This window comes from Vanellus vanellus (assembly GCF_965231255.1).
Source record: "Vanellus vanellus genome assembly, chromosome: 1".
Lineage (NCBI taxonomy): Eukaryota > Metazoa > Chordata > Aves > Charadriiformes > Charadriidae > Vanellus > Vanellus vanellus.
The window spans coordinates 61,292,767-61,320,738 of record NC_138905.1 but is presented as its reverse complement, the minus strand read 5'-3'; the positions used below and the strand labels follow the sequence as shown (position 1 = coordinate 61,320,738).

Sequence of the window (27,972 nt, the reverse complement as noted above, 5' to 3'; positions counted from 1 at the left end):
AGTGAAAAAGAAAAGGGAGAGAGAGAGAGGCTTTTCACAGTTACATTAATTTCATTTTATTTAATAAAAAACAGTATCAGATTAAAAATACAAACACTTTGGGTGATTATCCAGCGTTTTCCCCTGTGTGCCTCGTAGAGCTCAAACCAACCAAGGATTGGGAGAAAAAACAAAAAAACAAAACATAACACCAAACAATTTTGGCTGGAGCTGTAAAATAATGTTGCACCAATTAAATTACACCAAATATATTATTATACCTTTGAAATGGCTTTCAGACCAATAAATAAAAAAAAAGACAAATTCAAATAAAAAAGTCGACTTTGTATTACAAAAAAATTAAATAAAAATCACAACACTAATAATAACAATGTGCAGTCAAGTTTTTTTTTTTTTCTTCTCTTCTAGGAATGATAACATGCCAGTAAACATGTAACATGCCAGTAACATGCCAGTAAATCCCTACATAACATTTCCAGTTTGGCAGCAAGCAGTCACTCACTCATTCACATTTGTAGACAAGGAAGCAGGCCTGGGCAAAAGCCTCGGGAGATACAAGCCTTCGGGGTGCTCCTCACTTCCCTGCCATGGCCGGCCGAGTTCCCTTCCCTTCGTCCTGAAACCTCTATAAACCCATTCAAGGTTTAGTACCAGATCTGCAGGGAAGGTGTCAATCAGCGGAACCCCACCAAAGTGAAGCTCCGTCATGTCAATGGGACAGCGCTGATTTACACCAGCTGAGGATCTGGCTCTCATGCTCCGGGGCACGAGTGACAAGCCGTGGCTGCAAAGCACATCCTTGTTTCACAAAGGCCACAGAGACTATGTCAAGTTGTTTTAAAATGCAGCGTGGCAAACTTGTTAACTCAATAGACTGCAAAATGGGGTGTTGATTTGGGATGGGCTAAAGGAGCACATGCAGGGCCTGTGAGAAGATGGGACGTCTGAATATCATACAGAGAGGTACACATCTGTAGAGAAATGACCCGCAGTTGCCTTTCCTGAGCAAATGGACATTGAGCCAAATTCCACTTGACTGCCTGAGAGCACGTCTCTCATAGATTTCATGGTATTGATGCCGTTTACTCCAGGCCCAAATTTGGTCCAGTGTTTCACAATAAGTGAAAGTTCTCCATCGAGGCAGATTAACTGATTTAGGAAATTCAAGCTCATTCATCTTTTTGCTAGGCAGCCCAGTTGATTTTTAGGAGGAAGCGGCAGATTAAAGTACCATGATACACTGCATAACGAATCTGCAAGTGAAATAGCTTCCTGTCCCAGATGCCAATGATTTATGGGGTTACCCCTGATTCCCAGGGAATCCCCAGAGGAACTCTATTCCATTTCCGCATGATCTCTAGGATTAGGGACAGAGTGGACCAAATTCTGCTTTCAGTTCCAGTTACAGGGTAGGAGTGAGAACAGAGCTTGCCCCATGCTCCTCTGCTCTGGGTATGTGTGTAGATATTAAGTTTTGCAGCTGTGGATCGTTTGACATCATAGGCTGAAACCTGCCACTTATTCGCACCAGTGCACCTCCAAGAAAGCCAGGGGCTATGTGCTCATGGAAATGAGACTGAAATGGGCCTTAAGATTCCAGTTTGCCCAGGCCTGTCAAACACACAGTGCCTTTCCGACATAGGCTTACATTCAGGTAATCCAGTAGACCCATGTGGTACCTTTATGGGAGTTGAAGCCTTCAGTCTGGAGAGTTGGATATGTCTGAAAACACAAACACATATCCTTCTCGGGTTTTTTTCAAACTGGTACCATTGCACACACAGTACCAGCTACACTATAAAGAGAGAAGCCTGCAATTTTATGCAAACTCTGTTATCAAATCTACCGTTATCATTTCATCGCTCAATTCTTTCTGCTCCATTACTACCTACCTAGAAACATTTTCATTTGGAGAAAGGCATCTTCCCACTAACTTTCTGACCTCTATCCATTTCCTACATGCTACAATCTTTTCCTTATCTAACATTCTGGTCACAAACTACCTGTCACCCTCAAATACTATAAGCTACCAGCAAGGTGGCACCATTTGCTGACAGTGACTGTACTCTAGATTGGAGGGTCAGTTGACCCTTGAAACCCTTTGTTAGATCCGTCTTTGTCTGGGAATTCATCTGGTTGGCCATTTTGAGAGTCACAAATTGAACACATGGGTTGAAATGCCTTAAAAGGTCATTTAGCTGCTGATAACATCCATTCCTTCCTGTTCCCTTTATCATTTCTGTGACCGTTTTTGCTGGTATGAGCAGTAGTTGGCAACAATTTTATGGCCCCCTGCTCACTGAGGAGCAATGGCTGTGGGAGGGGCCAGATCTGAATGTCTGCTCCACCACTTGTCCACCTACAACATGTGAGGTTACTCTGGGGTGAGCCTCTCAAATTATCTGTACCAGAATGAGTTCAGAACCTCTCAGGTGACACCAGTGGAAGGGACCATGGTGCCCACCTAGCCTGGCCTCCTGCATAATGCAAGCCAAAGATTCCCAGTGTGCAATGCCTGTATCCACATGAATAATTTCAGGAGAAAATAAAAGTTCTCTTTCTAAAAGACATCCAAAATTTACTTGTAGAATTCAGCTCATCTCGATAAAGCTAATCTGATATGAATTACAAACCTCTCAAAATGTGTGTCCCTCACTTCCAGTTTTAATTCTGTCTAGCTTTGACTCTGAGCCGTTAAATCTCGATGCTTTTGCCTGTTAGATCCTGATGTGCTTTCATCACATATACAAAGACCAAAGGTTTTTCTCTGGTAAGGTAGGTAATATTTTGAGGACACAAAATTAAGAGAAGTGTGAGATGGCTTCAGGGCTACTTTACTAGGAGTTCAGCTAAGTAGGTACAGTCAGGTCCTTTGAAGCAAAACCTACCATTGTCAGCAAATCAGTGACCTGGCTTACTCCATCATAAAGGTACACAGAAAAACTCCCTTCCCTCCCTTTCCATCTTCTCTCTGCTAGTTGAGCTTGTTGCAGATCTCTAGGGCTTTCTTGTAGACCTGAGTCACATCATCCATGTCTGTGAGAAGGGAAAAACTGCTGTCCCCCAGACGGTTGCGATAACGTTTTAGATACTGTGGCCGTGGGCGGTTCTGAAGTCCTTCGAAGTCTTGGATCTGGAGGAAATTTTCAGCAGAGACACAGCTCCGTATCCTCTGTCTGTTTGGCCTGTTCTCTTGCAAATCCAGCAAGTCAAAGGAGTCACTGGACAAAATACTGTCATCACTAATCACACTGGAAGGGCGACTGTAACTTCGAGGTAATGCATCCCCAGGCAGGACAACTTCTTCCATGGCCTCCAGCGTTGGTGTGTCAGGGCTAATCAAAGCAGATTCAGTGCTGCTGGTAGAATACTTGCTGTTATGTTTCAAGATGCCCTTACGCCTGCAGGAATGGCTGTAAGACCCATTTCTGGATGGCTCTGTGACCCCTGGAGAAGTGTCACTGTTTACTGTCTCATCATTATTGTCCAAGAGTTCAGAAGATTCGCTTCGTTCTGGAGAGGAGTAATAGCCAGACTCCCTCTGCTGAGTCTTCTTTAAGATTCCTTTTTTTGGCATTAGTGAAGACTGCTTAGTGCCATATTTGCCCGCTACCTCTCCCTCCACAACACTTTTAATGGCTACGCCAGTCCTACACAACTCTTGCTCCAGCTTAAAAGCAGAGGGTAACACTGGGCTGACCACTCCTTCAATGAAACCTGCACTGTGAGATCGATGTTCACTGTTGCTCCTTTTCTTCAGGATGCCTTTGGGTCTCTTGGAGATGGGTTTGGATGCATTTTCAGCTCCTCCTTCCTGGATGGACTGTGCAATGTCATTTTCCTTTTTTGATTTTTTCAGAGACCTTTGTCTCTCTAGTGTGACTTCAGGACCTTTGGGCTTAGAAAGGCACTTCATTTTGGTATCAGTCTCTGGTTGGAGGCCAGTAGATCGGTGATGCCAATCAATGAACCTTGCCAGCAGTGGGGACTCGGAGTCCCTCATGGCATCACAGTCACAAACACTACTCTTGTAGCCCCAGTTAACCCACCAGTGGTTGGCAATGTCTTCAATGGTTGCTCGGCGTTCAGGGTTTACCATCAGCATCCATCGGATAAGACCACGAGCATCTATGGAAAAAGAACAGAATAGACAATATTTAGAATATGGGCACTCTTGGTTTTCTCAGTTTAAAATGGAAATGCGAAGCTAATCAAATAAGGACAAATAATGCTTCTTACTAAAGAAGAAGTGGAAGGGGGCAATGTTTGGCCATCAGTCTGTGTGAAAATGCATTTGAGAATTACTTCTTATCAGAGGAAAATTATTCACTCTGAGAAATGTACACTGGGTTACCAAAGAAAGTAATATTTGTACCATATTAGTCAGTGAATAGTTCCATATTACTGAAGGAAGTCACCAACCTATCAACTCTAATAACTACAAAACTTAGAGGAAAACAAAGGGGAATTGGGATATTTTAAATGATCTACACAATACTGCTTTTGTATTTACTTTTTTCCATAAACAGTGTAGTCTTCTGTACATTTTAAAGGTATATTTTCACAAAGAGAGCAAGGCAGAAAATCGAAAGGGATGGCAAACAAATGATACAAAAGAAATATTTGTTTAAATATATAATATATACATCGATGTTTAAGGCTGGAAGGGGTCATTATAATCAATGACCCAGATTTAGTTGATGCTCTTCTGTCAGGTGACTGCTTAATGTGTTCTCCTCTAAGCAGAAGTAAATGCGAACATACTGGCATGAATTCAGATTTTGGCCTGCCTTCTCGGATAAGAGGCTGTGTCGCTGTGACCATTCATCTTCTCTCTGCTTGTGATATACCACAGTGTAGTTAGAGGACTGATCTGTACCAGTATGCTGTATCGGTTTACAGCTTGTCTGAACAATTCCACTTGCAATAGCTAACAGACCTTCTGCTGTCACAGATCTAGTTAAAAGAGCCCGTTACAGCTTCCCCAAGGCAATAAAATGTATGTGCTATAAAACTTTCATTTCAAAAAGGCTTTTGGTAAATGCTGTACCCAGATGGGAATTGATAGCAGATGAAGTCAGTAGGGGAATGAGGGATTTTTTTAACTCGTCATTCTAATATGACACCAAAACATGCTGGAAGGAGCCAGGCAAACCCTCCATTCTGAACTCCTGTCAGCTCAATACTCAGCCCTCGCTCTTTCTTTATACCTGAGGTCTGTGTTGGCTCACGATATTCTCCACTGCTGATCTGCCTGATGAGATTTTTGTGATCGAAGCCATCAAAGGGCATCGTTCCATATACCAGAGTGTAAAGCAATACACCAAGGGCCCAGCTGTCAACCTGAAAGACAGAGACAACGCACGTGAAGCCCAGGAAAGCTGATCCCCACTGTTCGCCCTGCCATTAGCACCACAAGAGCAGCATCACCTCCAGCTGCGCCTACTGATGGGCAAGCCGGTATCCAATATCTGACTAACCACAGGCAAAGCAAAAAAAAAAGCAAATGAAGGCAGCTTGAGAACTTGCGATATGGGAGAGACCCAAGCGAGACCACATGTGGCAATGCTAGCATTAATACTAACCCTCAAGAACATTATTGTCAAAGACAACCCCATACCACCTCTAAAAACTGACCCTTCTTACCTCTGGGCCTCTGTAAGGTCGTCCATTAACTATTTCAGGGGAAGCATAGAGTGGGCTTCCGCAAAAGGTCTGCAGAAACTTGTCTTTGTGATAAAGGTTGGAGAGTCCAAAATCAGCAATCTGCAAATAGAATTGCATGAGGCATCTATAGTATTAACAATATATTAATGCAACAGAAAATCCTCTGCCAGGAAGGACTTAGCCGTATTTGACCCTGCTGTAGGGTAAGGATCTTGATGTAGATAATTTCTCAAGTTCCCTTATCAACCCATTATTCTATGATTATTTTTTTTACTTTTCTCTCTAAAGACCATTCAGAGAAGGAGAAGGGTCCCTAAGTAAAATCCTCCAGGTTAGGAACAAGGATGCTTTGATTCCATTCACAGACGGGTCACTGACTGACTACACAACCATCAGCCAGTAATTTTATCCTGGACTAATTGCTTATACTTGCAAAGACAATCTCATACTGGGAGGCACTGGGCCTGATTGTTCTTCATCTTGTGTAATCATTAATACCAAAGGAAAGCAAGCAGAAAGTACTACCATTCTTATCATGCACATGCAAGCCGAAAGCCAAGACCTTTAAATCCAACAGGAGGAGTGAGGCAGGAATGTCACAAGAAACTAAGCACTACAGAAGAGTCATGTTTGAGACCATCTGGAACTTAGCTACGCTTGAAAGACAGGGAAAGTGAGGAACTCGCTAACTCTTCCAGATTCAGGGACTCTGGCTGAGGAGTCTGAGCTGTTAACACAAGACACAAGATGTCTATCATGAGATAATAAACACAAGTCTGGTTCCTAACTGGAAACAATGGGCCCAAATCCGGCTTTCCCAACACAAACAAAACTTCCCTTGAGACTGTTGGGAATTTTGCCCATGTAGGAATTGCAGGATCAGGTCCAAATATTTTGTTTACTTCAATTCTCTGTTCTTGTTCTTACAAAACAAAGGCTGAGGATAGCAACACTAAATACTCCCACAACCTTTGCATTTCCTTTGTTTCTCCAGCACAAGGCAACACATTTCATTTTTTATCTCGTTTGAAACCCAAACATTTCTTTTTTCCAGAGATAATTCTATTACTGCCCACTATCAATATAAAAGACATTAAGCACAGGCATAAAAAAGGTATTATCAATTTATAGCTATAATAGACAGGGGTTTTCTCTGGCTTTTCTTCACCTTATTCAGGTCTTTTCTACCAGAAAGAAATTAAATCCCAGGAATTTTCACAAGAGAAAAATCAAGAAAACACAAAGTGAATGAAAAAGAATGGATTTACCAGCAGCATCATTCACTCTTGGCTTGCTAAAATGTGTATCATCAGTGCTGTTAATACCTGTTTAATTGCAATGTCTAGTGAACTCTTGGGAAATATATAAACTTTGTCTCTACTATCCAAACTCCTACAGCTACGCCTAAAAATGTCACAGTCGAGACCAAAATGAACAAAGTTGGTGAAGTATGGACAGAAGTTCCTGATTTTCTTTCTTTACCCCAAAACAGAAATATATATATGCACACCTTATCTATAAATACAGATATAGATGGGTATAGATACTTTTATGTTAAAAATAGAAACTTAATTTAAAAAATATCATTTTCACAAAATTTTTAAAGTTGCAGAGCAAATATGAGATTTCACGCTTCACTCTGTCTTATTTTGATGTTCTGCTTGTGCAGGTGTTCCACTGACAATTTGGACTCATAATACCCTGCTCAAAGAGCAGCTGATTCCTGTTCATTAATGTTAATTCATCTCACCATGTCCATTCATAGTTTGAATTCACTCAGTCCCCCAAACAGCATATTATGAACCCACAGCAGAAAATTCAACCCTTAAACAAATGTGGTTTGTAAAATCTTCATTGTATGGCTGGAATGTCATTGAAAACAGCTGGTGTACAATTGCAGTCTGCAAACATATTCTCATGGCTCAGATTGCACTTAATTGCCCTAAATTCCACTTTCTTATCAAGTCACCCTGCCTGGCTTGCAGGAAGTTGGTTTTAAGCCTTATGAAGTGTGCCCTGTCAATCTGGGGAAGAATGGGATCGTTTCAGTGTTAAAACTTCGTGCTGGTCATCGAGTTTTATTTTAGTTCAGGATGCAGCTAAGACAAGGACAAATACTGCACAGTGTGATTCCTTAAGAAAATACATTCCCTTAACACCATGGAATGTATAAAATGCATGTGGATGTGCATGAATATATATATATATATAGGGATACAAATACCATTGCTCACACTAAGAACTCTCAGACTTGGACATTCATGTTTTCATTTTGACCATTCAGGAAAAGAGTATGTTACAGTCCACTCCCATACTCACAGACTGATGTTTATCAGCTTTTCCCATTAAAACTGTCATGCCCCGCAAAACAAGATTAATAGAAGCCAGCATTACTTCATGTTCTTGGCACTTAAATGGACCTAAGGCATCAAGTCAAAAAAACTTCCTAAATTGGGAGGAGCGGGGAAGCGGACTTTTATTCCCCTCGCTTCAGAAGGTATATGTTTCATATTTACTGTTAGCTATGATAAACCAGATGTAATTTATTGTTTAAGTGTGGACTATAAATTCCATGAAGTTCACACTCACGGAAATTGTCAGTTCTATCCCACTTAAGAATCTGTCTCTTTGTACTGTAGATAGAGAAATAATTAGGTCTCTTAAAGCAAATGAAACGTATGTGCAGTGGGTGAGACTTCCAGCATGGTAAATCCCAATTACATATACTTACTATGTATATATGAAACCCTCATGGGTTTTTAGTGGTTAGTCTGATTGGTGTCCCCTTACCAGCTCAAGAGAAAGTGCAGTTAGTAGGATTATGTTACTATTATACTTGCATTTTTCTCTCCTTCTGTCACTTTGGGGTTGTTCATACAGTTTACGTCAACTTCTGCTAGACATCTCTTTTAGGTGCAATTCCCAGCCCAGGAGCCACCACAGCCCTATGGTGAACAAGGAGGCCCCCTCCATCGTGCCAGGCTGCATGACAGATGTGTCCCTAGGGATAGGTTGTGGCACGGGGCAGGGACACAGTATTTGGACAGACCAGCAAGAGGCACTAATTCCCTAGCTGCTGCACTGGGCAGCAGTTTCTCTCCATCTCCCTGCATGCAGTTTTGGGAATTTGGGCACTAGGGGAGAGCTGCAGCGCTGCACCAGGGCCATGTGGTCCTCATCAGGCCAAACTGTAGGAGCTATGGGCAAACAGAGGCAGCTACATCCTTGCCCCATTGATATTTCTTCTAGTAAATTCACACCTACAAGGAACAAAAAACTAGCATCTTCAGACCTTTTAAAACTAATTAAGAGAAGATGACATCACCAGAAGGCTTTTTTTGAAGACCACCAAATGCAGATCGTAGAATACCAGGTTGGAAGGAACCTCAAGGATCATCTGGTCCAACTTTTCTTGGCAAGGAAGATGCCTAAAGCTGGTGTGAATCTCTTCCCACAAAGAGCTATCTAACTCGCCAACTCAAGGCAGCTCTTTCGGTGCTTTGGGGCTGCCTTAGCCCTGCTGCCTGTCTGACCCAGCCCACCCCGCTTTGTGTTGGGATTATGAACGATGATATCCTCTCGATGGGATGAAAATACCAGTGAGAGGATGCTCTCACCACTGCGTGGTGGGGGAGCAGTTGTACCCACCCCCGGGAACCTGCGGCAAGCAGAAGGGGCAGCTCCAAGTTACCCAGAGCTGGAGGGTGGAAGGCAGCAAGTACAGGCAGCTGAAAGGAGAACAGAGTAAATATTAAGGTGAACTGTGCTGTTAGCAGCTGGCACATCAATGTGAGGAAGGAGAGGCTTGTACGTGCTGCAGAAACCCTAATTTCATCACTGTGTTATTCCTTAAAAGAACACGGCACCATGAAAAAGGTAAGAAAGCAAACAACATTTTTCTACCCTGGGAGGCTGCAGCGTCTTGGTAAGGTTTAGCTGTAGGGTTGTGCCTCACTGTTGACCTGCGCAGACAGGCTAGGTCCCAGGAGAGACATTCCCACTGTGGTTTCTGCCAGATAGTTGGGTGTTTATCTGGGGAGCAAGGGAAGGTACCGTTTGATTGATTGGCTGGATGAGTTCCTTGTACCCCATAGATCTGCATGCATGTTCAGTCTCTCAAGTGTCTAAAACTCGTTTTATTCACTTGTGTTTGCGGCCTTTAGGGGTTTTAAGTAATAGTTTGTAGGAAATATTACCGCATACACCAAGTCCCTGAAAAACGTAATTATATAGCACAGATCAGATCACTTTCTTCCCCTTCATCACCCTCCACCTCTGGCCTGTGGACCTGCAGAACTCTTCAAAATGTATAATTTTTTGTCAGCTTTCAGACACTGGTGCTTCTTAGTTGCTGTACTCCAACATATAACTCCATTTCCAGAGACTTTTACTCACTATTGTAATTTTAAAAAAAAAGAAAGTTGATTATATCTCCATACAATCCTTCATGACCTTCATTTAATTAGCTAAAATTTAAGAACCGTTTCCAAGTTAGTGTAGTACCATGTAAAATGGCTTGGGGCCCTTTTAGGTTGACTAATAATTTCTAATGGATTACTTGTCCTCTTTATTTCCACTTCTAAAAGTATTGCTGAAGTAGCTAGCTATACATGGATCTATTTTTACAACGTCTCATCTTTTTCTTCACATTACTATGACATGTTTGTGTATATCATAATGTATAGATCACTGTCTTCTTCAGAAACATGTATTTAATTGCACATTGCACCCAAGAACAAAGAGATTCCTTTCATTTTCTCATTCTTAAAATTAAACTGCCAATTTTCTGAGTGCTTTGTAATCCACTGAATGAAATATAAATACTGGGAAAGTACAGATAAGACTATCACTCCATTTCTAGAAAACGCCTTCCCCTGAGCATTTGAAGCCATCAGTCAATACCAAACCCCAAACTGCATATTTCTCTTTTCTGCCTGAATAAACCATATATAAATACTCTCAGAATGAGGACCTGATAAATTTACTCCTAATAAATAATTTACAGCTCCATATGTGTTTCCTTGCCAACGGTTACTGTTTAGTCAAACAAAGAAAAAGTCGGAAGTAAAATTCTGTGCAAGTAGCATAGAAACCACAGTAACATTCAAAGCTTCAGTATCAGAGAAATAGTGGCAGTGTGCTCAACATCAAGTATTCAAAGCTCATCTCAGTCACGAGGTGTAAAAAAAGAGCAGGGAGAAAAAGGAAAATAATACAAAAAGACATCTCTTGAAGTAACCCGAATTCAAACCTATTGATAATAAGACGTATGAAATACCAACGGCTCACCAAGCTTGGTCTGTGGGTATAAATAGCCCCTTGCTAATAAATAAAGACCCTTCGCAGAAACAGTTGCCAGGGGACAACAAGGGAGCTTGCAGCCACCTACCCACGCCGAGGCAGCCTTGTCCCTCAGAGGCATGCCTTATGGATTGCAGAGAAGTAACTGAGGAAAGGCTGGAAATACGCAAAATACCTACACGGCAGCTTAAACACAACGCGGTTCAGGAAAAAGAAGCCTTCAAGAAAGAGATGTCCAAATGATTGGAAGGGATGTGGGGAGTTGCGGCTACCCAAATTTCTTCCACAGCAATGCCACTTGCTATGGCAGTTGAAATGCAGCTGTGGTTCTCAAGCCCTGGGTCACCTCCCCGGTCCCCGTCCCTGCCCCGTCCTCCTGCTCTGCCCACAGGATGATTAGACTCCCATAAAGGAGAGAGGGGAGGGAGTGGAGCCTTCTGACAAAGCACAGCTCCCTGGAGGCTTGGGGAAGTGATTGGTTTTGCATATGAGGACCACAGTGCGGAGATCCAGGCCACCACAGCTAGCAAATTCCCCAAATTCCTCTTTTCTCTCAAGAATTCTCTGATTAGCTGGGAAGATAGTTTGGTGTGTAATGCGGAAAGAAAGGTCATCCTGCCTGCGGAAGCCTGTTTCATATACAACGTCCTAGAAAGGCTACTTTATGTTTTCAGCGCTGCTGAGAACAGCTCGGGCTGCTGCAGCCAGTGTCCCTGTTGGAACAGGAGTGGGGAGGTTCGCTCTAACACTGGATGTTAACAGCAAAACGTCCAAGTATTGCATTGGATGGGCCTTCTGTAAAAGCCTATTTTTAGAAACCACATATTTATCTGCCTTTAATCCACTAGTTGATCCAAGTTAGCTTCTGTCATCAGCGTTACACAGATGGCAGCTACCATATGTTACTTTCCATTCCCATTGCACATCAGCTTAAAATGAAGACAATCTCTCCAGTGTGAAGCGCAGAAGGCAGTGCATGCAGCCCCGTGGCTTTGAGCGGCAACAAAATTAATATCCAAGCTATTTAGATATTTGGCTACGCAGTGAGCTCCTTGATTACTTTGTTAATTAAGCAAAGATGCCCAAGCATCAGCAGAAACTCTTTAGTGTCCCTCCCTCCGTTTGTCTGCCCATAGATGAGCGCACCCAGCCACCCTCACATCCAGCTACCCAGGGAGGAACAAAGCTGCAAGTGAAACAGGTTCAGCCACCTGGAAACTACGCTCATCTCTGTATTATTTGTCTTTGTGCTACAGCAATTAGGAAAAAAAAGAAGAAGAAGGGAAAAAAGGTCATTCCCATGCTTTCACTGGGGAGAAATGACATGGAAATGACATCACTGACATCACTATCCAAAGTATACGTTTGTGTCTGGAGTTCCAAGGCCATTTCCTAATGAAGCACATGTGCTTTACTAGGTTTATTTTGAAACTCTATTTGCTTATTTTCCAGCCATGATCAAAAGGATATTCAGAGTGTTCTGTAGGAGGCACTTGAACCCTGTAGACCAGGAGAGTTTTTTCCTAGCCCCAGCAGCAGCCAGCAATACTATCATTCGTACAATAGACCCGACTGCACGAAACGCTCTGCTGTTTCCTGCCAGTAAATAAATACTGCTTTGGGAATTGTGGCCCTTGGGTGGCAGGATAGGGCCTTCTCCCCCAAATTATGCAAAGCTTCATTTAGCATGTATGACTCTTCACCAGTGGTGCTCTTTCCCCAATCTCCAAAACCCCTGAGCCTCTTGCCAGATGCTGTTGCTTAGTAGCTGTTGCCATAACACTGGCTCTTCTAATACTTTGGATAGAAATTTTACAAAACATGCAAATCCATTCTGAGAAGCTGAGAAAAAGAATCCTACCTTAATATTAAAATTGTCATCAAGAAGGATGTTTTCCAATTTTAGATCCCTGTGGACAACACCGTTCTGAAACAAGGAAGGAAAAAACAGGGGGGATAACATGAGAAAATATTGGGAAAAATAAAGGTGAGCTGGCAGGGTGGTCTTTGCATCTACATTTCAGGGCTGATTTCACTGTCATAACACTCATGGCCCAGTGACTAGTGACAGGCGATGTATTAGTCACTTGGTGTGCAGTTGAGGGAAGAATGATTGGAATCTGTCCTCCCACAAAGCCTCTGAAACAGCAGGGGGGGTGGGGGGTGTCTTTTCCGAGCTTAATTCCAGCCTGGATCCTGCCCCCACTGCGTGAAAGCAATATATTCTTCCCAGGCACCAGAAAACAATATCTGTCAATGACGTTAGTCCTCACAAAAGCCCTCGTTCCTCCAATGTGCAGCCACGTGGATCAGGGGAGTTATAATCCTCAAGGACTGTAAATGTTAGGGATGGAACTGAATAAGCTGGGTTTAGGTCAGTGCCTTCTTTAAAGAAAATTGGAAAAAAAACAACTGCACAGAAAAGGGCGCTGCAGCTTTTCAGTGCGGCACAGAGAGGACTTTGAAAACCGTCCTTGTTTATCAAAATTCAAGTGGAGATTAAAGTGTTGAAGAATTCAAATTAAAAATTGTTAGCTGCTCATTGCCTTCAGCCTCATGCAAGTTTCGGCTCTGTGCAGTTGGTTCATAAGCAGGGATAAAAGGTGCGTGATGAGAGCCAGTCAGCTACCTTGGGTTTAATTGCTTAAATTGTCATTCTAGTGGGTACCATGATGGATAAATTCATTAGCAAAGGTTATCTTTCTAGTGCTTCTGCTACATCTGGAAAAGTTGGGTTTGTGTATCCAGAATGAGTACATGCTAAAGCTCATACATTAACACCCGTACCTTTCCCTTTCATATATTTTATCTCCTATTCTAAAGTTGTTCACTTGCATATTCAAATTGCAAACTATAATTAATTTGATTGTATTAATAACAATGTTGTAGAAGTTCTGTGAGGTGCCCTTTCTAGTTTATGTTGTTAATTATTTTTTTTAATGTCAGGAGAATTATTGCCAAGGCAAAAATGCAATGTAGGTCTAATGTAAGGGAGGGGCTGGTATCTGCCATAACACAGAAAAACATCCTCAGTCATTAAAAACAGGCAGTGAACTACTGTAGCAGTTTTAATGAAAGTTGTGCTGATATAATCACATGCTGTCATACTTAATAATGAATGCTGTTGCCCCAGACATGCTTTGAAATATATGTCACTACTCAGCCTTCAAATAGCATTTTTAATATCAAATCCTTTGCTCACCTTGTGGCAGTAATGTACAGCAGAGACTATTTGTCGAAAGAAGTGTCTTGTCTCTCTTTCGCTCAGTCGCCGCCTCTCACTGATGTAATCATACAACTCTCCTTTACTTGCATACTCCATGATGATCACAATCTTATCTTTGTTCTCAAACACTACACAGGATAAAAGAAAAAAAAAGAACACAAAATACCACAGTTGATTCAATGCATTTGAAAACTGACACTTGAACTAGTGAAGACGACTTAGGATGACCAAACACATCCTATGCCATCACCGCAGCCTGGAGAGACATACTACCAACCCCACCGCAAAAAGCAAGCTGCAAAGCTAAACTTTTCCAGAGGAATCACAGAATCATAGAATGGTTTAGGTTGGAAAGGACCTTGAAGATCATCGAGTTCCAACCCCCCTGCCATAGGCAGGGACACCTTTGCTAGACCAGGTTGCCCGAGGCCACGTCCAGCCTGGCCTTGAACACCTCCAGGAATGGGGCCTCAACAACCTCAAGGAAGTTTACAACATTTCAGAACAAGAGAAGGAAGTTGAGGCTATTGTCACTTTCATACAGCTACATGAAAGAAGGTCTTTGCCTCTATAACATGGGCTCACAGGATGGCAAAGTCAACTTGATCCTAATGAGGTCAGGTGGGCTTTTGTCCCAGTGACATCTGAATACTAACCCCAGCTCCAACAGGGACTGCCTCTTACCAGTAGTCCTCTTGAGGCCAGAGGACTGAAGGAAACATGAGCTATCACATCATTTGGAAAGGGTTAATAAAAGGCATAATAAACCTTGTCTTGAACAACTGGCTGATGCAGAACTGCCATTTGGCTTATAACGACTGTTGGTTGGCTTTCACCTACCACCAAAATCCAACAAGTCAATTGATGCATGCATCCACTTCCAGCCCAAATCTGTGCAACAGCATGGTGTGCACAGACACCTGAGCTAGCCGTGGCTGCAATGTCTCCAGAGCTTGTCAGTATGGCTCTGCACCCCACCTCGTGCACCCAATCCACCCTCAAGCTTACTTATCTCCTGCCTCTTCCGCATGTCCCGTTGCATGCTGTAGATACATCATTTGCCACTTGCGCAGAGCTGGCAGCAGTGCGCAGCTCTCACGTAGGCAGTACAAGGAACGTTCATCTAATACACATCACAACTTGACTGTTCTTTGGGGCTGAGGGTACTCTGTGCCACATGCTGTCAAGGACTTCACTGGGAGTTGCAAATAACTGAACACTTAATCTAGTAAAGCAGGCTGTGAGTAGTCTCGAATTGCCATAATGCCCTGGCCGCTAAATAGCCTTTCCCTTCTGACACTGAAAATCCTCTGCAACGCACTGGAAACTTCCTGCACCTGCCATAAATAACCACTGCTCGTATTAAAACATGGTGATTTTCCTTCTCTTTTTATCTGTGGCAGCAGCCTGCTGAGGCCAGTTCACACTGGCAGAAAAGCATCTGCAAGTTAATGAGGTTACAGGGGTTATTACAAACGGATGCTAGTTTTGACCAGCCCTACTGGAATGATGCCTTCCCGTATCTCTTCAGCAAAGCTCAGCTAGTAGTCTCATAGTGTTTTTCTTTTTAAAACAAAAAAGCACACAAAAACAACCTTCAGCTTTTGCAGTGAAATGCGAAGCAGCCTCTCTCAACACGCGGATATTTGCTGCTCTTAGGCTTTGTCTCATGTCCTCTCACACCTTGTCACTCAAGTCTACAAGCCAAAGCCTCTGCAGTTCCCTCTAACACCCCTGAACCCCAGCCAAACAGCTCTGATAAAAGGGAGAGCGAACAGCCAGATAAAATTGGCCGCTTACTTGTCTGCTGGCCTCACTGTACCCCGAAGCAGAGGCTCCTGCCAGTGATTACATCCTATGTGCATCCTCATTAGCAATAAACTTCGGAAACTGGAAGAGCCGTCTCTGGATGGATTATACTTACAGTATCCTCTCCAAGAATGACAGACTGATATTGTCTGGGAAAACTGGAACATGCCCTGTGTCATATAGGGAAGTGCTGTGATGTGTTACCAATAAAGCAGTAATGCACACACTCATTTCTCTAAGCTTGGAAAGGCTTGTTAGATACATGGTTGTTTAGGAAGACAAAAAGAAATAGCTTCAGTAAGCTGAGAAAAATCACTAAAAATGCTCTTATTTAAGCGATTTGATTTAAAACAAAACAAAACAACATCAATCCCCCCCAAATCTCAGCTGATTTAATGACTTAAGGTTTATTATACTACGCACATATAGGTGAAGTCCCCACGTGGCACCACTGATCTCAGTGGACTCTCGTGCAAGTGCACACCCTGAGCAGTACCAGCCGATGACCACCCTGAGCTCAGGGAGACGTTCACCTCCCCAGAGGGGCACAGATGGGGACGAAGGGGCCCTCGGCTCTTCCTGTTCGCCCAATTGCTGATACCCTACCAGGTGTTCAGTGCCGATGATGACAATAACAGCAATAACAGCCCTGCTGCAATGGAACGTTCTTCCAGACAGTGTTTTTATTTAAGTTTTGCCTTCAGCACTCAGTCATGAGAGCTTTCTCAAATAATCCTTGATGTTCTAAAGTTTTAAATTCCAAAATTTAATTTTTCTGGACTAAAATTTGCCATTTTAATACAAGTTCTGATTGAGCCACATTTTCCTGCATTTCTACAGAAATGAAGCGGAAAGCACTTGGTTTGGAGGAATGTGCATTTGAAGGTACTTTCCATTTCAAATTTTCTCTTATGCACTCTAGGAAACTGAGACAATACCTTAAAACTGAACTTAGGGAAGCATAAATCACTGTTCCAAATTTTGAATTTTTGTCAGAAAACTGCACTACAGTCAATGAGAATAGAAGCACCCCAGTAACTCGTATGTGAGTTTCAGTTTGCCAACATACTCATGTCAAATCGGCACATTTTTTTCTTCATGAGGGAGAATTATGAGTAGAACGCTACCCTTAGCCTTAGATGACATTACAGAGGCCTCCTTGGCATCATCATAGCTGAGCGATTACAGAATTGAACCGCAATGTATCTGTTCACCAAGGAGCAGAGGTGAATGGAGAATCTTTTTTTTCCAGGGAGGCAAGAGGTATTTTTTTACAACTGCATCATTTCAGTTTAGAGCATCTCCATTGTATCAGCTGAACCTCATGAGGGCAGGCAGCTACTTTTCTGCGGAGAGGGAACTGAACAGCAGACAAAAACATCTTAAATGGGAGCTGCCACGGAAGGAATAGGGAGTGGAAAGGCAGTAGGATTTATGTCTACACACACACAGTCTTAAAGAGGAATGTAGTGGTCAAAACAATCAGGCTCGTGACAAGGTGGTATTCTGGCAAGTCTCAGACTATCAGCCACGTACACCATGAATTTTCACAGCAGCAGTCAGGATGCCAGGCAGGCTTCATACAGACACTTCTGAATTTCCCTTCTGAGCACAGTAAGCAGTTTCATAAACATATGCTCCAAGAAAGCATTGTGGCCAATGGCTCGAAGAAGAGAAAAGGGCATTAATTAAAGGCTGGACTGACTTACTGCAAATAATAATGAGGTAATAAATATACTGCCCTGTTAACACCTGGGCCGTAACCTGCGGGCTGATGACGGACGGATTGCCTCCATATAGCTTCTGGGACTGCTTGGTTCACTCTTTGTTTTCGTTGTGGATGATTTATTACCTGCCATCCTACTGCATATTCATTCTGAAACTCACCCCCGCCTAGAAGTGTGCCTGAACCCCGGCTGCAGCTACTGCCAACAGAGAAGCACGGCTCCTGCAAGATACTGCCCCCCAGGAATGCCCTGCAGCTTGCTACTGATGGGACAGCCATGTCGTACGAGCCTGCTCCTCAACCCTGACCAAGGTCAAGGGAAGGAGGGAGGTTATGTATAAGAAAGGTGGGGCTGCTCTTGCTTCTTTCAAACCATCGACACTCTGCAAACAGAGCTGGCTAAGTAAGATAAGTGGAGAACTGTCAGTATCAACACCCAGATAGATGGGTGGAGAGATCTTCTGTCAATCACAAATCAAGATATGGGGGTTGCTTAGATATGAGGCATGAGCTCCATGTATTAGAGGAGACAGCAGCAGGATAAATGCTTGCTACGACCTGCGCGTCATTTATTTCTGAGCCACTGTATTTGTTTCCACCACTCTGCAAGCGGAGTTACGCTGGGAGAGCTGCAGCAAGACCTCGGTGTGGTGGGAGGGATGATGCACTATCTCAGCCACAGCAGTCAAGCAGTGCAGGGTAGCAGTGGCTGCAAAATGCTAGCACTCCTTTGCAGACAGAGCCTGCAGGGTGAAGTATTGACTTCTGAGATGGCTACACTTTCACCTGGCCACAGGGGAGAAGGGAAGGACAGCACTGTGAGAGCACATCAGGAACCAGGGAGCAGGAATGGGATATAGCATAAGGTGCGAGGAACAACATGCAAGAGTATTGTGTTCATGTACTAAGACATGGGGGACAGCAATGTGGAGAAACAGCATTTTCCAGTAGGCTACAAGCTTGGTTGGGCTTGGTCTGTTCATCCCAAGAGCCTTAGAAGGGGCTAAGAGCAACTACTCCACCCAAGCAGCAACGGGTGCTTAAGATGCAGTGGTCAAAGAAAGATTTCTTACAGCTTTTCTTTAAACTCCCTCCTTAACTCTAACGTGTTTGTTTGGTTATTTCAAAAAAAAAAAAAAAAAAAAAACAAAACACCAAAAACACACACAACCAAAAAATGACAGACAGTTCTACACTTCTAGGCTGATAATTGAAACCAAATCTGCTGGCTTCAGAGCTCATTGAAGAATATAAATGTGAAAACTGGGAAAGAACTTCACTTCTCACTACCAAAGACATATCTGAGACAAAGTACATTTTGTAACATCAACAATCTGTCTCTTTCACAGGCTGTTCTACTATAGCAATAATTCTTGGATATAATCTCTCCACTTATTTATATTTAGAGGCCATGAAATGATGAACTCAGTTTCTGTCTACAGCTTTCCATTTTCCAAATAGCACTGGTTGCGTAGGGACCTCTTGCTGATCAGCACTCTTTTCTTTTCAATCCTACCGCTAAATTCTTCCCTTTAGCTACATCAGAGTCATCACTGCTGAAATTCCACGGGACAAATTTAACACTGGATGAACATACTCATTACCCATCTTAAATGCTCCTGAAAATGGACTTCACCCTAAAAGTGTTGAAAGCCCACACGAGCATGGTTTTGTAAACACCAGGCAAAAAGATTTAATAGTACGTTGTACACCTCTCTATTAGGACAGTTTGCTTTGGACTTATTTACTACTGAATTAAAAAAGCAAAAGAAAGCACAATGCTTTTGCCCTTCCTCCAAGCTTACAGGATGCTAAAGTCAGACAGAGTGCCGAGGGCACTGGATTCCCCCCCACCATCCCTTAATGGACTACCTCCTTGTGGGTTGATTCCATTTGGTTTACATGTAACCCTGGGGTAAGGATTTTAGTTTGTTAGTTTAAGAGGGACGGCCAATCTCTTCGCACTGGAACCATTTGAATTCTCCTCATGCCTTTGCTCTCTATCAGAGCAATCTCCTAAATTAGTTCCAGTATGTTGACATTCCTTCCATCTGGTGTCTTTCCATTCAGCGGTATTTTTATTACTCTCCTAACAGCCGCAGACAGAAGTACCTTTCCACTGCTACAAAATGCTCTTTTATTAAAGGTCAGCCAAATCAAAAGAACAAGCAAGTTTGTTTTTAATTTTGAAGATGCAGACTAGAATAACCTTTTCATTCAGAAAAGTCATGTATGACCCAATTACTTCACTTGTGTAATAAGGCACGAATTATTCTTCAAAAAGAGATGAGGGTACTGAAAAATGTTTTTTACCTTAGAAATTCAGCCTGATGTGTATTCTGTGTTCTCGACTGCTTTGAAAACTTTACAGCCCTTTGGCGTTTTTGGTTTGTTTTTGTTTTTTTTTTTTTACTATTATTTTATGATTATTTTTAATAGACCATACAGCAGACATGAAAATATCCAAGGTCCAATGTAGAAAACCACTTGTATGCATGTGCATAAATTTATACATATGCTTAATTATAATTGAAGATAGCAAGATATAAAGTATGTCTTTTAAAGCTAAGCTGTGTTAAATTGTTTTCCTGAATTATGGCCTTTTTCAGCTGAATTGCATCTCCTCTTAAATTAAAGGAATGTAGTTAAGATCCTGCAATAATCATTTTAAATCAGACAGCATGCTAGAATTTACTCCCAAGTGAGGAGATTAAATCAGAATGAGAACTATTATCTTTGCTGAGGTTGTTTCTCAGAGAATGAGATTGAGCATATGCAGATTTTGATGCACCTTTAAAAAGGAAGGAAAAACGAGAGTTGCTAATTTGGCCACAATAGCATGTTACATTAATTGTCTTTTGTTTCAGCAAAGAGTACAAGAGCTAGTTCCCCCTTTTTTTTTTTAAAATTATGATTACAAATTACTGAGGAACTTCAGCCAAGCAAACATTTACATTGCAGTGGGAGGACTGTATAAATGGAAAGACAGAAATTTATCTGAATTGACATCTGAATCGAACCTGCCAGTGATCTCATGCATTTGAGTTCATGTGATGTCTGACAAAGTGTTGTTTAGGCGATCACCCTGAATGACAGGAAATTCATAAAGGTGGGGTACAGTAACTAAAGAGTTAAGTTTGTTTACACTTGTTTCATTACTATCGCCAGACACTTGAAATATTACTTTATGTTCTTGGATGTTATCAACTGAAAACAATGGGAATAAAGCACTCGAAGGTCAAAAGCCTACATAATTAGAGGAAACCAATTAGAAATGTGGATAAATGGTGTCACTGCTGAAGTACTTTGTCTTGGCTAAATAAAAAAAAAAAAAAAATCATTCCAGCTTTCCAACTTTCATCATTCTTGTTTAAAGCCCAGTTGTCCACGTGATGTTTTAAGGGACTGTTGACTTTTTCAGGTGTTTTGCACACAGAAGAGATGAGGTCATTAGGCACCAAAGTTTGCTTTGATTACGTCTGAAAACCAGGAGATAGCAGAGGCTGGGAGAGAGGCTGGGACTGCCTCCCCAGCCCCGTCAGCCAGAGACACATAACTCTGCCCATGCACAAGCCCACAGGAGGTGTGAGCTGCCTCCTTGGTCCCCAGTTGCCCAACCCATCCCAGGTTGCACACTGCAGCCAACAGCAGGGGACAATTCCCTGAGCTGGCATTGACGGGGGACAGAGTTTGTCAGCAATGGCTCACACCCGCGCACCTTGCCTGATGCCACTCAGGCAGATTTTCGGCAAAGCGGCGCTTTTGTTGATGACATGGTGACTTGACTGACACAACTCAAGGAGCCCTGCACTGGAGACAGGCCTACGCGTGCCTGAAGCACCAAGCATGCATTTGCTTTCTGTTGCATGAAGTCTGGCACAAAGTGTGAGACTGAACATGTATTTGGCAAGAAAGGTGAGCATTGTGAAATACTATGCCACCACCATTAAGCACTGTCAGACCTTCTTCCATTTGGGATTTGAAAGTACAGAAGAGATGAACCAGTTTCCTGATTAACCAAAGCATGCAACCTAGATCAACTCATTGTGGACTGGTAGATACATGACAAAGAATCTCTGTGCTTTTTCTTAAGAGTACCAAAAATGCAACCTAAAAAAAAAAAAAAAAAAGTAGGAAGTCCCCCTCACATGGGAAATCCATTTGTTGTGCCTTGCTGCTGTGAAGGGTCCAGCACTGTTCTACGCATCCTGGTCCCAAACCAGCAAAGCATTTCAGCATGTGCTTTCCTTCAGTTACTCGTTCACATTAATGCCATCATGTTCCATGGACACCAAATTGTGATCCTAATATTTATTCATTCCTCAGGGAATATCTTCATTAAGCTATTTCTACAAACATATTAGCTAATAATCTGTTGATTTTTAAAGGCATTTTGCAAATGGGTGGACTTTTCTATAAGGTTATGCTGACCAAGGACAACTCTTCCAGCACAGAAACACTCACGTAGGCACTGTATTTCACACTACAAAGACTCAAGAACTCACTCCTGAATGTACCAAGTGTAACTTCACTCTCATGATTGGTCCAACACATGTTTAAATGTTTGCAGAATCAGGCCTGATGCTCTTTCCCTGGTTTAACTTTTATAAAGTATTGCCAGATGGGATAGATTTTGCACTCAGGCTACCCCTAGAAAAATATGTTAGCTCTCAAAGGCTTTATTATCAAATCCTGGAGTTTTCAAGGCAAAAAAGAAATAGGGCAGGGGAAGGTGGGGTGGGGGGGAGACAGACAGATGAATGGACAGAGGCATTATTCTATAAATTAAAATTTATGTGCTGAAATCAGAACACTGCTAGCAAAGCCAGCTTCATTTATCCAGTCCCTTTCAAGGAATTTAAAGTCACTTGAAAGAGCATTTCCCTCACAGCCGCCCTCGACAGATTGCCAATTACAGCCCTGCTGAGAGGATGGAATTTCTTTGGAGTCACAACTGTAGGTCTGCCCTCACAGTAAATGGCAAGGTACGTGCCTTTTGATTAGGTTACAAAAAAATATCTCTAAACTGGAAAGCTTTGTTTCCACACTTCTGAATTTGCTCAGTATCAAAAAAAAAAAAAAAAAAAAAAAAAAGATAAGCTTGTGTTTACATCAAGTTGACAAATTCAGAGGTTAATTGCTTTTAAGCAGGCAGGTCAAAAGGATACCTAAACAAGGATCCTACTTAAGGAAAACACATGTTTGTAAATGCAATTCAAAGAGCTTTCAAAGATATGGGGAGATACAGCATTGTCCATGCCAGGTAGATCTGTGCAACCTGGCACCTACAGAAAGTGCTGTCAGACGTGCAGTGGCAGTCTGAAAACCCACAGTAAAAATTCGTGAGAGAGGAGAAAAATATCTGTGGGGTGGCTTCAGTTTAAAAGTTAAGCATCTGATCTAAGTTAGTCAGCTAGACTCCATCTATAGCCAACAGGAGCCTCCAGTATGTCATTTATCCCACCTATCTGAAAAAATATCTCCCAGGAGGGAGCAAACCACCCTGCGTAGATGCTGATCTCTCTTGACTAGAGAGGGAAACTAGATTTCCAGAGTACACCAACTGCCTAAATGTTGGACGTCTTAAATTTGGTGAGATTAAGCCCGTCCCTGAGGATTGAATAACTTCAACATTTTGTGTCAGAGGATAGCAGTATTACCACTCTTTATGCATCACTCAAGAGGAACAGCCATGTGTTTAAAATTCAACTTCAAGAGGATACAAATACTTCAGTCCTAGATGCAGTCCCTTAACTTCACTACAAGTACACTTCAGCTTAAAGTGAAGCACACACTTACGGATCCCTGAGCTCACATCCCGATGTCTGGGCAGTCTGTAACTGCTCCTCTGGATTCAGCTGTGCAACCACACGTTTTCTCAGTGCTACAATATCTAAGTAACACTGTCAGCTGCTAACAGTCAAATACTGACTGACTGCTTGGAAAGGCTGGACAGGCTGTAGAGCTGCTATAGCTCTGCTCTATGTAACTCCTTCCAATGGACACAAGTCCAACCAAGAATCTGACTTCCACTGCCCATCCCTTCAGGCCAGGAATTAAACATAAGAAGCCATGAAAGGCTGCTCTGCTTTGTAGAAAAAAGAAAAGGAAGCAAACCAGTAACAGAATGGAAAACTTCCCAGAAATGAGAGAAAAAACTGCCTCCAGGTTTGCCACTGCAAAGTCCTGCTGCTGGCTGTCAGACCACAAGAGGACCATATCACCTGCTGTAGGCGCTTGCCTCCCTGCAGACAGGATGAACACTCCATCACTGAGTTTGACCGGCTCCGCTGCAGAAGCACTGCTCCTCCCCCCACGGGGCCAGAGGGGAAAGTTTTGCTCCCACAGGACTTTATTGTCTGCTTCTTAAAAAATGCTGTAATCTTTTTAACTTTTACAAACGTTTTAACTCAGTAAAAACTATTTAAAGTAAGGACGAGAAGGGCAATTGGTCAAAGGACCTCAGCATGCTTAATCTTTTTTTCTTTCTGAGTTCCCGTGCACATTTGAAATAACTTTTGTTCCATTTGCAACCCACATGCTGACACAGCATCCCTCCCCTTTTCTGTTCCCAGATCCTGTTATGAGTTTATTCAATAAAAAGACAGATATTCATCTCTTTTCAAGTAAAAGAACATGCTTTTGAATAACTCAATATGCGATACTGTAACAGTACTCCAAGCCAGCTCGTTTTAATCAGTCATATCAACTCTCAGAGCAGAGCTGCCATATACATATCATCACCTTGTGCGTTTACCTCATGGGTGTGTAAATATGTAGGGCTAAATTTCGGCTGCCTGTTCTGCACATAGGGGAAGAGGTGATCCCCGGGGATGAGGCTGCCCAACCCAGGTCCCTCCAAACCTCTGGAACCCACAGCCTGGATCCGCCATGCGGCTGCCCTCCTCATGGCAGCAGACCTCTCAGCCAGACGGTGTCTTTTAGCACGTACCCGGCCTGAACATCCCAGCTAGAGCTAGAGCTGGGATGTTACTTGAGGAAGGAAGGAAGGAAGGAGGAGGAGATTTTACTACAGAGTGACACTCTATAAATATATAAACAAACAAACAGGCAAATCGGGGAGGAATGCCCCTGGCTTCCTGCTCCTTGCTGTGGGAGCAGGGAGCAGCTCCCGGAGGAAGGAATTAGCAGGCTTCCCAGCTGTGTCCCAGGAAGAAAGGAGTTAGAGGGAAAAGACAGGATGAAGAAACAGGAACCATAAGCCAGAGACCAGACTGACAGGAAAGCATGCAGAGGTGGATAGGAAGGGGATGCTGGGATGCAGGGTAAAAAAAGCAGCGATGACAGAACCAGCAAGACTGACCAGCAGGTAAGGGAAGACCGAAGGCCTAGAGCAGATGAGAATGGTCTTGTGCACTCCAGCGAAAATAAAGCATACGAGGACTGGTTTAGAGGCTGGGGACATAAGCAGACATCGGGCTGGAGTGTGAGTGAGGGTGAAATTAAACTGAACTGTCCAACGGGAGCAAGGAGATGAAGTGATACATGCAACAATTTCCCACCTGCCATGGACGCAGTGCGTAAGTCACACATGAAGGAGCTCCCCCAGGCAAAGGCTTATGCATCTGTGAAACACTGGTGGTTCAGAGAGAAGGTAGTGCTCAAAACAGGGTTACACTAGGAGTAAGAGTCTGTTTGGTGCACGATCTCAAGAAACATGAACATCAGGTCTACAAGAATGTAACAGCAGTCAGGAAGGAGAATCGCATTCACTAACCTTCATATATGGTGATGATATGAGGGTGGCTGAGGGATGACATGATCTCAATCTCCCGTCTGATGTGAACCATATCTTGTTCGTCCTTAATTTTGTCCTTACGAATGGATTTTATTGCAACCTATAAATTCAGGAAATCAAGCATTATTCTTGGAACTGAACAGATGCATATAATCCATTAAGGAGAGTTCAAAAAATAAATACAGATGTTAGATGTTGGCAGAACATGGAATGACCAAAACAAAGCTTTAAAATACAAACCTCCATGCCCCAGCACTTTCATTTTATAGCAATAAATACACTCCCATTACAGTAGTGGGTGACATGAGGTTTTAGGGTCTTCAGGTCCTCTGAAGACTAGCACTTCACTGAGGGGAAACGCAGCATCTTTTGGAAGGATCTCTGTGTTAGCCTAAGTACTCTCTGTCTGAGGCAAATGGCAAAACTCCCAAAAGATTTTGATGGGAAGTACGTTTGCTTAGACATGATTGCGCCTGACAATTTCAAACAGAAGCTTTGGAGACAATTTCTCTGAAAGAAGGTTGAGATCTCTGATGGAATGGAGGCAGGGAACCTAGGGTGCCAATTACAAATTTTTATTTGTCCACGTCAAAACATTGAGGATCACATTAACACGGGTTGTTCCATGGTTCTCTAAAGCTGGCAAACTGCTCAGGAGTTATGACTTATTTAAAAATCGGAAGAAATCAATCTTTGAAATTCACATCTAAACTCGTCCTCATATAAACCCAAGGCTTTCAGGTCCTACACAGCACTTATGCAATCACTGCAAAACCATATCCTTCCTGCATCCTTCCTCAATCAGCAACCTTTTTTCAAGCACATCATGTGACTGGGTATCTTTCCAAAAGGCAGGGTGGGAACAGAGGAAGTGATAGCTGAACTTGCAATATAGGTTCAAATTGTAACAGCCCTTGTGAGTGTGTGTATGTGTGTTGCCTGTGAAAAAAGGGCTTATCTGAACAACACCATAAATAATTGCAGAGGTCAGCTCATGCCCTATGAGAAACACACAAGCCAACAATGGAGAGAAGCTGGTGGGAGAGGGAAGGTGAGGGCATTGTGCATACTGAATGGCAGCACAGCCTTTAGTATACTCAATATTTGCTGTGCTTTATTTTTGTAAGCCAGAGTTCAAGGAATAAATTACTAGCTAGTTTAAAATCAACAATACATCTTTGAAAAACATCACTGACCTGCTGAGATGACCACCCTTTTATGGGTAAACAAAACTTTTGTCATTCTATGCAGCCAACTACTGTGGACCTCTCCTGGGAAAACATTTGTAAATCTGTGATTTATGTGATTTTCCTAGTTCCTTCAGAAAAAAATAATTTCACCGCCTACTTCAGTAATTGCAAGTGGCATGACCGTTATTGTTTTCATTATATGATGTAGCATCGAGGATATTGAAGAAAGAAGGGAAAAACTTATAATATTATAAAAGTGAAACATACATAAACAGGAGCTAGTTTAAAGGATCAGGTTTCCTACAAAGCCTTCAACTCTGAAAAGCAACATTGTTCAAAAAAGCATTAAGCACATGCCCCATCCCCTTGATTTCCCAAAGATTTCAGCACATGCTTAAAATTAAGCTCATGCTCAAGTGCTATACTACTTTGGGACAGCAGAACAAAAAGTAGAACTCAAGGGACAAACCAATTTGCATGACAAAACCAAAACCATTCTTTTCTTCCTCTCAATCCAAATATTTGGTATAGACATTTTAAAAGTAACCACATAACTATGGTCTTATCTACATGGCACATATTTCTAGAAAAGGTAATACAACAGTTTTTAATCGAATGAGTGATCAAGATAATCTCCAAGCAATTCTAGAGATGGAGAAGGCAACTAACACTAAAGATTAGGTTGGATTTTTCCCCCTTCCCATGTTTGCACTGGGACAGGCTGCAAATGCAAATACACCCTGTATACAAGAAGGATGTGGGTGGCTCTTGGAGCAGCATATGCATTCCTGCAAGAAATAAATATAGACATGGGTAAAAACACATTTTTTATTAAAAGACAGCCTTGTACTTGGCGCTGAGGAAGAATTTAAGAAGGGTTTCATTGTCAAATATACAACGGGGAGCAAATTCTTCGCCATTCATGGCTGGTAAAGTAATAACGGCACCCCAGAGGGCATGCCAACCTCCTACTAACTTGACTCTGTGCTTCACAGACAGGACTTTTGTAAGTCTACATGTAATTACTGCAAATGGCCTCCATGGAATAATTGCACATGTGAAAACATGTATTTTTAGATACAAAAATGCAAATGTGATTGAAAAGCACGGCAGCACTCTGTGAATATATGTTTGGATTAATCTTCAAATGCAAACAGATGTGTTGCTTGGGAACATATTTTTCAACAGGACCAGAGAGTTTAGTCTCACAACTCATGTTGAAAAGCAGTTAAGGCACCTAGGAACCTTAATTTATAAGGGCTATTCCTAAAAGTTTAACCAAATTTTGAAGATG

The 27,972-nt window shown here is 42.4% G+C and overlaps 1 protein-coding gene across 1 annotated transcript in view; it reads right to left on the bottom strand.

Annotated features, from left to right (window-relative positions):
* Positions 1–41: 41 nt before the first annotated feature.
* Positions 42–27,972, bottom strand: part of NUAK1 (NUAK family kinase 1) — a gene marked incomplete at its 5' end in the record, with an annotated part of 49,807 nt that continues 21,876 nt past the window's right edge. The window contains 6 exons of the mRNA XM_082479509.1: positions 42–4,128; positions 5,211–5,343; positions 5,647–5,766; positions 12,830–12,895; positions 14,171–14,322; positions 25,468–25,588. Of these exons, the coding sequence (XP_082335635.1) occupies positions 2,975–4,128; positions 5,211–5,343; positions 5,647–5,766; positions 12,830–12,895; positions 14,171–14,322; positions 25,468–25,588 (1,746 nt within the window). The 3' untranslated portion in view covers positions 42–2,974. The remainder of the gene's footprint in view (positions 4,129–5,210; positions 5,344–5,646; positions 5,767–12,829; positions 12,896–14,170; positions 14,323–25,467; positions 25,589–27,972) is intronic.